This window comes from Opisthorchis viverrini (genome assembly GCF_000715545.1).
Source record: "Opisthorchis viverrini unplaced genomic scaffold opera_v5_8, whole genome shotgun sequence".
Lineage (NCBI taxonomy): Eukaryota > Metazoa > Platyhelminthes > Trematoda > Opisthorchiida > Opisthorchiidae > Opisthorchis > Opisthorchis viverrini.
The window spans coordinates 4,270,024-4,283,932 of record NW_008751664.1 but is presented as its reverse complement, the minus strand read 5'-3'; the positions used below and the strand labels follow the sequence as shown (position 1 = coordinate 4,283,932).

The 13,909-nt window shown below is 43.1% G+C and overlaps 1 protein-coding gene across 1 annotated transcript in view; it reads left to right on the top strand.

The window, feature by feature from the left end:
* Positions 1-13,909, top strand: part of T265_00836 (hypothetical protein) — a gene marked incomplete at both ends in the record, with an annotated part of 89,739 nt that overhangs the window by 57,388 nt on the left and 18,442 nt on the right. The window contains 6 exons of the mRNA XM_009164708.1: positions 2,719-2,877; positions 4,580-4,978; positions 6,097-6,282; positions 8,149-8,420; positions 10,586-10,781; positions 12,656-13,086. Coding sequence (XP_009162972.1) covers positions 2,719-2,877; positions 4,580-4,978; positions 6,097-6,282; positions 8,149-8,420; positions 10,586-10,781; positions 12,656-13,086 — 1,643 coding nt within the window. The remainder of the gene's footprint in view (positions 1-2,718; positions 2,878-4,579; positions 4,979-6,096; positions 6,283-8,148; positions 8,421-10,585; positions 10,782-12,655; positions 13,087-13,909) is intronic.

Below are 13,909 nucleotides of genomic sequence, written 5' to 3'. Positions count from 1 at the left end.
TGACTTTCAGTGCCGGATATTGGGAAGTTCCGCATTTCTCCGCCTCGCATTTTATGTCATAATGTCACAGTCCGTTGCTCGTATATTTTCCTCACACCTGCTTCTCATTATCAGCCATTCCATGAAGAAAAAACGTTTTACGCTCCCCTTCTTACTAATTTTGTCCACAAAGCTTTCATCATACAGATTCGATTGTATTTGATAGATTTCCATGTTTAGAGGGAACAACAACCTTTGTCTTTCTTCAAAGCATACAGCTATGGGAGGAAATCATCTATTGAAAAGGAAACTAGGCTGACAGTCAGTTTCCATGATTTCCTCTGAAACTTCGGCAATCTTCATTTCTCTCGCCGCGGTTTTCTCCGTCAATTTGTATTTTCCGGAAAAAAACCACCAGGACTCTGTTTTTCAATGAAAACACGAGTCTCTGTTGAAAATTGCTTCTGATCACATGATTGCAGAGGTCGAAACAACAGTCACACTGTATGTTTTCTAATTCTTTTGACATACGATCTTTCACTGAGACTTTCTTTTCCGGCCATCTCGAGTTTTCATTGTCACCCACAGTCTATGAGTTGAACCTACTTCGTGCTCGTTGTCTTGACCTGGCAACATGTAATTATCACTTACAAGGTTGATTCATCTGAAACCAGGCCTTCGTCTCTGATAGGTAAAAATCATAAGATTTTGAATCGTACATGGATAGGTCTCCAATTGAGAACATAACTAGCCTCCGCTGGTCTTTCACTTCTGTGAGCTTGTTCATTGGAGCATAACGCAAAGCCTCTGATTGTTAATACTATCTGGCTTGATTTTCATGAGCTTTTACTCCTATCCACTGGAGAATTTATGTAACCTTGTTGAGGATAAATTACCTTTTTAACACCAGAGCTCATTCAACCATGAGGTGATCATGAAACTGGTCCCAATCAAAATGAGCAGTCAGTGGTGTTTGATTTCCGGTATTTAATGAGGCCTGGATGCTGTGCCTAGCTGCAAATATTCCTGCTTTTAGGCTTCAGTTGAATCGACCAGACAGAATACTCTGTAAATATATCCAAACAACTTTTTTCCCATTGTATCCACCACCAGTCTGAAATTGGATTCTTCTAGATGGATTGATTCGAACGCTCACTTTTTCGGCTACATTCTCGTCCACGACCGTGATCATAGTCGGCTTTTGGTTGCATTGTCCAAGCTGCACGTGTCTTCTGTGATTGAAAGTCGCGCAGAACATAAATTGGGACCAGCGCTCTGCAAGCTGTCAGGACTTGCGGAAAATAGTGTTGAAAATGTCGGAAACTGTCCTCCAGCCTATCAACGGCACCTTTCACTGAAAACCAACTCGGATTTTGATTGTCTAATTAGGGACACTGTTGTTTTATGTAACAACACGGTTCTAACAGAGATCGACAGGCCCCGAGTGTCCAGAGCCGATTAGTGAGTGAGTTCTTTTGCTCGGTTTTCAGGAGCAAAAAAATGTGCCTGAGAAATCCTCGGCTTGCATACTGATGGTCTTGATATGTAGAATTCCTAGGTGGGCCGAATTGGACACGAGATTACACAGTAAAACCGGGCAAAAGCTCATCATCGTCAACAATAGACCGCGTACGGGTCATACAATGATTCCAGCTGCTACACCTTAGTTCGTAAGAAAATCTGTTTCCCAGATGGAGGCTACTTTCTTCCTTCAAGAGTAGTCTTTCGATGAGTGAAAGTTGGTTGTTATTGGAGTAGCGAAGACAGGTTAATTTCCCCACTAAAGTGTGACGATCACTCTCGTCCGACTTTGCATATCCGCGCAAGCTGTTCTGGTTTAGAAGAAAATGGAGAAAGGAGTAGCATAGGTGTTAGTGAACGAAGCATGTTATATTGTATGCAGTGGACTGTACTTTGGACGTAGAATTAGGCTTTACTGCATGTTTTATTGTATACAGGCTCGATGGGGATCTGTTTTTACTCTTTTCAGTTGGTTCGTCACCCGTTGGGCACCAAGTTCTCAACAAGACCGCCCTTTAAGGAAGCTGCGTAAAAATGTTATCTGCATAATTAGCGCCCGGTTTGGTTCCTGGTTTCAGTAAGGGAGTACTTGATGAGCTAGTCTGTTAATATTTTAATCTTTGTAGAAGTACACACTCGGTGATGCTACCTCTGTGATGTGGAATCTGGATTGGTTGTTTTGCTCAGAAATCTCGGAGCTTTTGCCTAGGTAAACAGCTGTGTACTCCTCATGTATTTCCTCGGGAACAACATTATTGAGTGCGTAAATGGTTATTTCAACATATCGGCATCCGAAAGTAGACTCGATTGATGCGCTGTTTCAGAGTGGGTGCGCTTCCACAATGCCACTCAAACCTATTGGTTTACCAATGGCTCCTGTATGATAAAAAGTAAGATAACGTCATTAAATACCATTAACTGAAGTTTTATTTGGATTATTTTTTTGCGTACAGCTTTTGGTCTCTTATTGCCTAGTTTTACAATTTTGATAAATATAGATGTTTAAGGAGATGTGGAGAGTTGTGCGCCTCCTGTTTCGCGTAATGAGGTGAATTCGTATCGTGGCTTTTACCCCCTGGACAAAGCTAACGGTGTGAACAAAAACCAACAACTGTTTGCCTGATCTGGATCATGTCTTCAACTGCGCGGAAAACGTAGTGTAGAATGCTATAGCCAACCATATTCATCTCTATAACGTGCCTACCTCACCCTACACAGGCCCGGTGCGAACAACTAACTGGTGATTTGAACGCCCTAAGTGACGAGCACCTGAAACAGGCAAGTCAACGGACTGATGAAGATGCTGCTTCCTTGAGGTGTATTAATTTGGAGCAAGAATTGGCTAAAACGCGTGCCAGGCTGGCTGAAGTTGATTTAGTAAGTTTTGTGTGGTCAACCTGAAGTCTGCTAAATTACATTTAGCTTAGTTGTCACTTCCTTATACTAATGGAGCTTTATAAATGATCTAGCCCAAACTCAAACTCGTTTTACCTCATTCTTAAATTGTTTCCGGCTGGTATTGCTGTGAATTGTCAATACCGTTCTGTTTGGTTGAGCTGGATCGCCCACGTGACTTCGTTTTCATTTCGATTTCATTTTGGAACAAAGTTTTCTTGGTCGGTTAACCTGTCCAATAGTTAAGAGTTCCGGAAATGTACTCCGCCCTTCGGCGCCAGACAACAACATCTCTAGCCACTGCGGGCTTATTTCATTCTGCTGGTTTGATATTTCCACACCCCTCGTTACTACTTATAAAAGATCCGACTGCTCTCGCACTTATTTGTCTATCTAGCCAGTTGTGTGGCCTAACTAATATAGTACGGACGCACGGTTTAGCCTGGTGGTTGTGACACGGAGTTGATTGTAGCCTGTCAGTCAGGGAAGTCGAAGAAATATACACAGACTTTCCTCCCGTTGAGCCCGTATTACGGTGAAGCCAACAGCCGTTCGTCCTGAATCCAGGTAAGCTTGATAAGCTGGATGTTTCTCAACCTGGTTCATCTTTAAATCTAAGCTTCAAATCTAGGCTTTATGGAATGCAACTTTTCTTCCATCAAGTTGGTTGCCTTGGAATGTTGTGTTAAATTACACTTGTAAGTTATAACATACTGATATAATAATACTATGTTGTGCTACGATTATTTATTTGTTGTTATCCCAACTATGGGGCGAGATGGCCCAATTGGTTAGAGAGCGAATTTACTGACCGGAAGATCCGTCGTTCGAATCCGACCTCCCCCTCTCGACTTCCCCTGTCTAGACTTGGGCAGTATCCCAGCCCTCGTGCTTCCTTCGGGTGACATGGAAGCTAGGCACCGGAAGGGTGCTACAGCTGAACGCTTGGTATCCTAACTCTACTTTGTTATGCTCTATTACCGCTAGTCTATTTACCTCGTGAGCATCCATCAATATAAGCAGCTATACCTATGTTTATGTTAGTCTCATTTAATTGTATGAATACTGACTAGCCCCTTTTCGGATTGGTTCTGCCTACACAACGGCTATCTTTGGGTAATAAAGCGGTTTTTCTGTTAGCTGGGAAGCTACACGTCAAAGTACATTCATTTGACACCGTATCACGAGCCTTACTATAATTCATTCTGAAGTTGGCGTAAAAACATGACATTAGTTTTATTTGCCAAATGACTGGAGTATGTAATATTGTTCATCAACGAACTTACAGGGCTATGACGCCTGTGTGCTATCAATCAGCAGTTATTTAATTCGGCTGCTTTTACACTAGATAAGTCTTTACGGCAGCTCTTGTGGCCGAGGCGTAGTCACCCTTATGCGAATAGGGTAGTATAGGAACCAATATTGCGGAAGTATGAAAATGAATAGTTTTCTTCCTTTGCAAAGAAAGAGACTTTCTTTGTTTGGTTTCTCCTTGAAGATACCAGTTTGCTGACTTCGGTCTCTTCGGAAGCAAACTGCTCTACCACCAATCGAAGGAGTGCAAGCGTTTATAAAAGAGCACCCCTACTTTTTGTTGTCAGTTTTTGTGGTTAAGGAATATTCTACGGTTTGTGACTACTCCCCAAGAGATCATAATTTATTTGTTCCTTTCACTTTCTACCAGCTACGCAGTGCAGACCTGGATGAATTCCAAAAGCTTCGTGAGGAGTTTGGTCGGCTGAAGTTAGAACAATCTACCCGTGATTGTGCTAAACCCGTCAAACAAACACAACGTCGTGGACTTCATAAGTCTAAACCTCTAGAATCGACGGCAGATATCAGTGATAACGATGCCTCAGAGAGCCAGACTAGCATATCAGATGTTGTACCATTGCCCAATCTTTCTTCTCAACTAGCGGAGTCTGTATCTACTCGCCTTGACCGTCTCGAATCCGACAATCGCCGGCTTTTGGAGGAATGCAACTTCGCTAAACAGACAGCATGTGAAATCACGGATAAGTTGGCTGACACGGAAGCTCGTCTGGCCGAAAAAATCCGTACAAACCAACTTATGACCGAAAAGGTACATGTCAACCTTGTCGCTTGTTTATGTGATTCCCTGGTTGGTATCAATATCAATGGACAAGATGTCTGCTACTTGCTGAAAACATATTTATTCGAACCAATCTGACACCCACTTATGATGAGGTTGTATTATTTGAGTGGTAGTCAGTACACGAAGAACTTGGATGTGCGTGAATTAGCTGAGTGTACTAGCTTTGCCGCATATCTTGTGCGCAATCCATTTCCACAAATAATCGGAAATTCCCTCTCTGCTCTTCTTTTTTTTTCGGTTGCAGTTTAGTCACTCCGTGAAATCAATTGGTCGGCATTACTTCTGGCTGGCTGTAAAGTACCGATTGAGCAGTGATAGGTGGCGGGTCCTCAACCGACGATATATAATAAGTTTATATTAATTCGGGTCGCCGAAATTTCGCCTGGATATTCCTCAAAATCATTTCTTCACTCGTCAGCCTGTTCACAGTCATGTATATGGCTTCTTACCGTATGAGTCTATGTGTAATTCCTGCTTCATGTGTGCGACGCCCTATTTCTCCCTTACTCGCTCTATAGACTGGATGTTTAGAATTGATACTGAAACTTCGCGAGTTTTCCATTTATATTTTCGTCTTTATTTTCAACGAGTATTTAGAAGGAAGTAGAATAGGATTTGTTAAATATTAGAAAGAAAAGTCCAGGCACATTCATCAAATGAAACGCCCGGAGACATTCATTCGGGTGTTGTTGAACTTCTTATTTCAAGGCCTTCCAAGTTCACTTAGACTTTTTTACAACTTGCATGAAACCTGTTTTTGTGAATGAACGGCTTCAAAGCCTAGTCCTTTGTAGAAGGTGCATTAGGGACTCTTGATGTGACAGACACCAACTGTCTATCTACCAAAGAAGTGTGCGATTCATATGCGTGAACGTGAGGGAGAACAAGCCTTCTTGTCAGGTCGGTTGGTAGAACACCTATAGAGTGAGCGGGAAATTTGGAAGTGGCGTCAGCCTGGAGGCTTGGCTTTTCCTCCAAGCTGTATGAAATCCCACTATTTTCCAGGGTACTCGATAGTTCTTTTACTTGTTTGAACCAATCGGTGGACTGGATTTCACCACCAGTGGTTTGCGAATTATTTTCAGCTCAGCAGGATAGAAACTTTAGCAACTACCCAGACCGAACAAATCCGCCAACTCGAGTTAGAACGCTCAAAAGCCGAGACTGAAACTGCGAAGGCACGAGAGGCTTTAATCCGTCTGCAACAGACATCCGACCAGCATATTGCCGAACTCTCAAAAGAAAACAATTTCCTCACTGAAACAATGACGGTGAGTTGACTGAACTGGACGTTTTGGTTTTCATATGCTCATTGCCTAACTTTTGGGTCAGTCCCACCAAATTCTTGTTATAGCTTTCATAGGATGGACTCCTATTACTCTGATAGCAGCAACCTGGATCGTTTCTCCCATGTCAGCAGCTCTGTTTTCCCTTATGTTAGGCGGAATTCCTCACCGTACTGCCTTACCGCTCGCAGCCTGGAGCTGTTGCATCCTACACGCGATTGGTCAGGCCTCTTGCCAACCCAGCATCAAACCGCGCTGTGATTGGTCGAAAGCCTTGATGCGTCAGCTAGCCATGATTCAGTGTCTGCCGGATGCCGGTTGCCAATGCGGTGTCCAGGAGGCGCCAAAATTTCCAAAATGTTGACGCTGCATACACTTTATAATCGACGCCCTGTACATGTGTTCACGGTTCGGTGTTTGGCGTTAACTCACGTTGTGCACCTTTGGTGGTTGTTTTGACGGGAACGCTAGCTTGGGATGTTCAGACAGAACATAGTTGAGAAACTACCGTTACCGTACCTAAAATTCAAAAATAAAACATGAATTATTCATTAAGATCTATGTTGCTTCATTTATGAACATCTGGTTTCAATACTCCTTACACGTCTGTGTTTCGTGAATACTGTTTTCGACCGTTTCCATCAGTGGCCGTTGCGGAACGTTCTGTACTTCCCTCAGCACTTCTTGGGCCTTAACGCGACCCGTTCGACCTTTTCGCTTCCTACTTTGCTTTCTGCTTAAAAATGTCTGCCGAGTTCAAAGTGAAATCATAGCTTTGAGGCCTTAAAAAGTTTCCACAGAAGTAGGATACACAATAATTTTTTTTATTAATGTTAGGCTTTAATACGTGTCGTATGAGCACTTACAACTCGTCACGTTTGCACTATCGAAGTAGAAGTTCTCTGTGTTGTGAATAAAGTGCGGAATAAGTGACTGTAAGGATTTGCGTTCTGGCTAAAGTTTTAACTTCGACTTCGGATGAAGACAGGGAGCTTGTGACTGAAGAGTTCACAACAGCCTCTAATTCGCTGTCAAATAAACCAACCCAAAAATCCACAAGTTTGTGTTTTCACCGTTCCCATTGCAACTTAACAACCTACTGGTTATTTTAAATACTTTCGATTTCTGATAAATCTACTGAGAAAATCACATGCCAATGAACTGTACGTAGCTGAGAAGGAAGAATAATTCACACCAATAATGAAGATTTCATCTGAGAGGTGGTCGCTCTGGGAGCCGGCCCACGTGATGTGGATTCCATGGTTAAACGGTTAGTGGTGCTAAATCCTATCTAAGTGGGAGTTGATCACACTCCTGGTCAGTCACTCGTAACCGGGCATTTTAATGTTTATGCTACTGGCCGGGAGGTCGAGGTCCGCACTACTGATTATTCTCAATTTGGACGAAATAGCTGTACAGTGCTTCTCAATTTCGGCTTCGATTGACTTCAGTTGTTGGGCTAATTTTCATTGAAAACTATATATCCCATTGAAAAAAAGTTGTCCAACTATCCTAAAGCCAAGTGTTTCGAAACTTCATAGCTTTGCATTTCGGCCCAGTTTTTCAAAATGTTTCCATCCCAAACGCGCTGCATTACATATTGGTCGCTCGCATGTATGACCCTAACAGACCAGTCATTCATGTTTTCCAGAAACCGATATCCATCTTGTCAAGTCTAGGCTTGTTACGGGTCAGTCCTTAAGGTTTCAGGGATATTCCGGTTGTTCAGGCATAACTGTATTATGAACGTAACTGCTTTGTCCTCCCGCATTCTGGCCAATGGGGACTGAGTTTCATTATTGATTAAGTACCCTTGCCTTTTCGTGTCCCTTTCTGTTTCGTCTACTGCAGTTACTTCGGGGAAGTGTGAATGATCACGCCTCGAGTGATGACCAGTTGGCTCGTCTTCAGAAGGAAAACAGTATGCTTGGAGAAGCTGCGCAAACGGCAACTAGCCGAATGGCTCGTGCTGAACTAGAGCTTAGCCAATTACGTATGCGCCAGAATTGCATGGATGAAATGGAGACACTGATAGACTCTCTGAAGGTTGAGCGAGATAAGCTGAGTGCATTGCTGATTTCGACCAATTTGGAGATCACATCGCTCCGGGAGACATGTCAAAGGTTAGTGATCAGTTTAAGAGAAAGTTTTGGCTTACCTATTACGGTCAATATATGGGTTTGCCTAGCAGTTTCGGTGATTTTAGACGTTCATTTTTTACGAGCACTGTGTTTGTTGCAGCGAACGGGCAATCAACCTGTTTATGGCTCAATACTGACGTGCGATTCGAGCTCTCGGTGGCCGGTTTCGTCGTTTTTTTTACCGCGGACTGCTCTTAGATAATCGATCTCATGATAGTTAGCCCCTGCTGTACGAGCACTCGCACAACGACACACGGAACCTCCCTTAGAGAACTGGTAACTATCGTCACTATCCCCAAGTTAAGTGCTAGGCGCATTTAAACACTTTTGGAGTGTTTGATGTATAATCTGCCAAAGCAAGTGATTGATCAGCCCCAAGAGTTCAGGTCTGCTGCACAAAAGCTACCCTAATGTTTGAGTCGGTACGATGTTCGGAATATCCCAGTGTATTTTCCCGACGTAGCACATTACCCACTAATTGAAAAACATCATAAACCAGGGGTTCAGCGGGAGTTGGGTTGAAATTTATGTTATCAACAATTTGATATGCAAATGAGTACATTTCGCCAGTTTCGTACTATCTGGTATTCGAGTAGAACATAGGGCTGACGGTAATCTGGAACACCATTGAGCACCGGTGAGGTCGAGATTGGTCATGGGTTTTCAGTAACCTTATGGATATTGTCTTCCGCCAAGGAAAATGAGGCTTACTGGTCTTACCCTCTTCTGTCTGAACGGTTATTTATCTACTTTTCAAATCTAAATAAACTCTCTGGTGCCATCGCCACAGCGTCCGAGACTGAGCTGACGAATTCTGTTTATTTCAATAGCACTGTTGCGACGGGAGATAACTCGTGCATCTATTCCAGTCGGTAGGCAGTTCAAGAGATGAATAGCCTGAAAATACACCTGCGCGATTTCATAAATCATCGCTATAAGTGGATAATAAATGGCACTTGATATTCTTTTTTAGTTTTTCTCTTCACCGATAGAATGCTTCCAGTAGCATATGTGTGGTTTCATGCAACCGAATAGCCTACTTCTATTGTATTCTAGAGCCAGCACAATTCGTTTACCTGAAGCGACGACCCTTTTCAGACAATTTAACCTAATCCTTGTGCCTAAAAATCTTTGTTTGTGTAGCTAAGTCGTCATTAATCCATCATTTTTAATGGCACCTTTTCGGTCATTGATAGCATTTTACTGAGTAGGATGGTAACCCTCTCAAAATAGGGTTTAGTTCTTTTCACCACTGTTCTGCGTTCTCAAAATGGGGCCCGGATTCACGAGAACGCAATAGCTACTGTGACATGTACACTACTTGAGTAATTACGTCACTTTTTCCGCATCTAGCGTTAGTTTTGTTGCCACAGCAACTCATGGGCCGCCAAGCCCAGAGGGGTTGGTAAAAACTTCATCATTGTGCGTCTACTGAACCAATCTAAGTAGTGTGACCACATTGCAGTGCCCGTGTTCGCCGTTCTGAACTACTGGGGATCTGTTGAATCGGCACTGGGTGACGTAACCGATTCACACAGTTTAGGATGGTTAGTCTCAAAAGGGACGGACTACCTCATATATCTCAAATTTCCCGGACCGAAGTTAACTTTCTTGATTGTCATTTTTTCAACTCATCAGATTCGTTGTACGGACCGGTGATTTACTGTCCACGAGCACGGAAGTTACCCAGACGAAACACCTAATAGTCAGAGCAAACCTGACAAGTTTGAGAAAGAAATCTTGATGCGATAATGACGTTTAGTATGCCCGTTTTCTAAACCACCAAGAACCATGGAAGAAAATGCTTTAAAGGAATAAATTTCTGCCATCTGACTGACAATTGAAACAATTGTTGATCTACAAACCGATGCGTATGCATAACTTTTCCGAGGTTGTGTGAGGGATTGGTCAATTACAGCCATCACGATACGAATAGTTCGTATTTTCGACAAACCACCAACCTACCGTCCTTCGTCAACCCGATGAAGTCAAATAAAATCGGACTTGATTTTTCGCATTTCTGACGGATATCCACTTTGTTTAATCGAATGTTGATCGAATTTCTTCAATGTTCTGATTTTCGTAAGCAGTGGCCTACACTCCGGTGTCATTTGGCTCCGTTTTCTGTTTATGTGCCTTAATTTCAGACAGTCAGCTTTGGAATCGACGATCGTCGAGGTCGAAGGTGAATGCGCTCGTCTCCGAAGTCAACTTGAATCGGAACGGAGCGCCAATGTTCTAAGAGGCAGCTTCGAGAGTGAGGCCAATCGGTTGATTGAGAAGACTGCACAGTGTGATCAACTTCAGGAATCTCTTAAGGTTGCTGCTGATACTATTAATAAGGTCAGTAGTTGATTGTAGATTCGGTTTCTTTGTTTTACCTAAACTGTATGGGATATCGTTTCCGGAACAACTGCTCTTGTGTCTTCCAGCAGCGTCTTCTTGAGGCTTCAGTTCCATTCTGGTGGAATCCCGAAAGTTTTTTTAACCATACGCTTTTCCCCTAGCGCTTATTTCAGTGAAGACTTCCGATTCCTAAATCCTCTCTTTTCTGAATAAGACTGATAGCTGTAACCGAGGTATTTGGCAGCTGATGGACCATGGATCAAATGTTGCTAGTTGATGTGTACGCATAAATGGCTGGTACCCGAAGCGGGTTCTCTAGTCATCAGTGTTCCAAACGCTGAACGCTTGAACGCAGGTCGAGAGCTCTAGATTGTTTTCCGGAGCTGGATGTGGTGCTTCATGAAAGCCTTAGGGACCGGCTAGCGAACGTGCAGAGGCTTATTGCAGCTTGCATACAAATGTGTAGCTTGATTTCTCTTCCTTTTATCCGTTTCGGTGATGCAATATCGCTTCTTAATTCAGCTTTTTATTTGTATCTCCTATATTTTGCTTACTACTACTGAGTATTCCCTTTCGCCAGACAATAACAATAATCCAAGTCACCCGCGCAGTCGATGGCAACCACGCCACCCGTGGATATCCGCCGGATTGTAGGTACTATCACTTTGTGCCTTATGGTGTATAGTATGAAAATGAGCATGAAGGCACTCGTCTTTCCTGTTTTCTCTCAGCTCGTGTTTCAAATAACATATTTGAAATCTTCACCACACATGAGATGGTTTATTCACTTGCAGTACATTTTTGTTATTCATGTGCGTGCCTCCTAAAATATCGTTTTCTTTACTGATTGTGCGAAACGTCATTAAGTGCGCTTTCGATTACCCCACCTGAGCTGCACAAGCTATGGGCGATGCTCAACGGGTTCAACCGTTTTCTACCAAGTCCACATTGCCGGTGTACTAAAGAGCTGTCACAAACTGCACATCGACGCAAAGCTGAGAGCATAAGTAACAGGATGACGAATTCCCCGAGTATAATTATTCTGATCAGTCAGGCGTCCTTGGGGTCCTCTGAAATTAAAGCACACTAACATGAAGTATAACTGAGTTCACGGTAACTACAGAGTGCTCTGTCCAGAGCAGTATACTGTATGCGAGATGAGGGAATTTTTAGTAATTATGAACAATGTGATCTGAATTGTTACGTTCGATTGGCTGTCTATTGGTACACCATAGGAGATCTTTCATCGTTTGGCCTTCCACTTCTGTGGTAAACAAAAGTGATGCAGGTAAAATGGGCAGAAAATTAACGGTCGATTTCCCTATAAGGACACATGAAAATCATCTCTTACTTCTCTGTTTTGAGAATCAAGTAGGAAAAATGGTAGTTCAACATGGTGACAGCTTTATTCATGCTGTTTGATTCACAGGACCATGAATTCTTCTCTGAAAGTTCGATCCTCAGGTTGTTCCCTACATAGATACAGAAATAAATCCATTACAAACATTTTGCAATGTCTTCTCATCGGCACTCCGATTTCACTGATCCTCGGGCTCAGTTTCGGTTCGTATTGTCTGAGTTTTGGCGATAAAGGCATTGTTGTAGTTAAGCGCTAGAGGCCTTCATACTTCCATTTGTCCTTCACCACACAACAGGGGTTTGTTCAACTAAGCCGGCATTATTTTGCTGCAGCGAAACATTGATATTTATGTCATTTGTGAAACGGTTTGGACGCACCTTTATTTTTGACGAGTACCGCACGTATCCTAGTCACGACATATTCCACGCGCTCTGCAAAGCTTAACACAGGATTTGCTCTGTTATTTTGCCAACTGGAAAACTCTTTCTCGTTTCAACCCATCTTTTTCTAGCTCGAGGCGGAACGAGACAAGCTGACTGAACGTGTTTTGGAACTAAAGCAGCAACTTGCTTCCAGAAAAGCGGTCGCTTCGGATGGACACGATAGAGACCCAGTATTGGACGCGGATGCTGAAGCTGGAGATGATGAAGATGAGGATGGTGAGGTAGACAGTGGAAACAAAACGGGTGATTCAACTGAAGAAACCTCACCGGACCAGTTTGCTCATGGTCGTTCCAGACGGAAAGTGTATAGCCTCAGCTCTGGCTCAAACCGACATAGGGACCGAAGACGCAGGACAAGGGCTGGTTTAGAGTCCGAAATTCAGCGCTTGGAGACGGAATCTGAACGGATGGAGGAACAGTATATCGCCACAAAGAGACAACTAGATGAATGTGGAGATCAGATCCTTCAGAAGGAATCTGTCATTTCGGAGCTGAGGAGGTCAGTTTTCTACTAGTCCTCTTCCTTAATCTGCCTTGTATTCATTCTTTTTTCCGCTATATATGCCGAGTGCCGAAAATCAACCGTGCGGGTTGCACGACTTGCATCCCAAAGCCTAATCTAGGTATTGCGTTGTATTGTATCGTATTGTATTGTAATAAAGCGCATATGATATGCCGAGTGCCGAAAATCAACCGTGCGGGTTGCACTGACTTGCATCCAAAGCCTAATCTAGGTATTGCGTTGTATTGTATCGTATTGTATTGTAATAAAGCGCACAGACATTCCTTTTTAACCCATGCTGAGTTTCCTGACTGGTCTCCTGAACGTATGTGAGGTTCCTATGGCTGATCATAGGTAGTTTATGATTTCATCCAACTAAAATGAACACAGGATGCCTTAAATTAAGCTTTTCTACCACCCGTTTCGATTCGTTTTTCTATGTCCTTCTGTTTAACTCAGTAGTAATCAATTAGGTCGATATAGCTTCTCTGCCGGCGCTTTTTTGTTAGAGAATGGGACAATTCAGTTCAGGGTGGTAAGGGTAAGGGTGATGAAGTTCCTCCAAGCATTTCTAAATTTCTTCGAGGCCATGCGTGATGGTTTTTAGTGATAGCGAAAGCAGGACATGATAGCAGCAATTACATAAATTCAGCTGGCTGGTGAGGTCAATGAGCTCGAGTTAGCTCAGCGGTTTAGGCGCGAACTTTTTGACCGGGAACTTCGTGGTTTGAACCCAACCTCGGCATCTCAACTGTTCTTATCTATGCTTGGGTAATCGGGCAGGAACCCTTGAGCAACGGTCTTGGACGACGCATGAAAT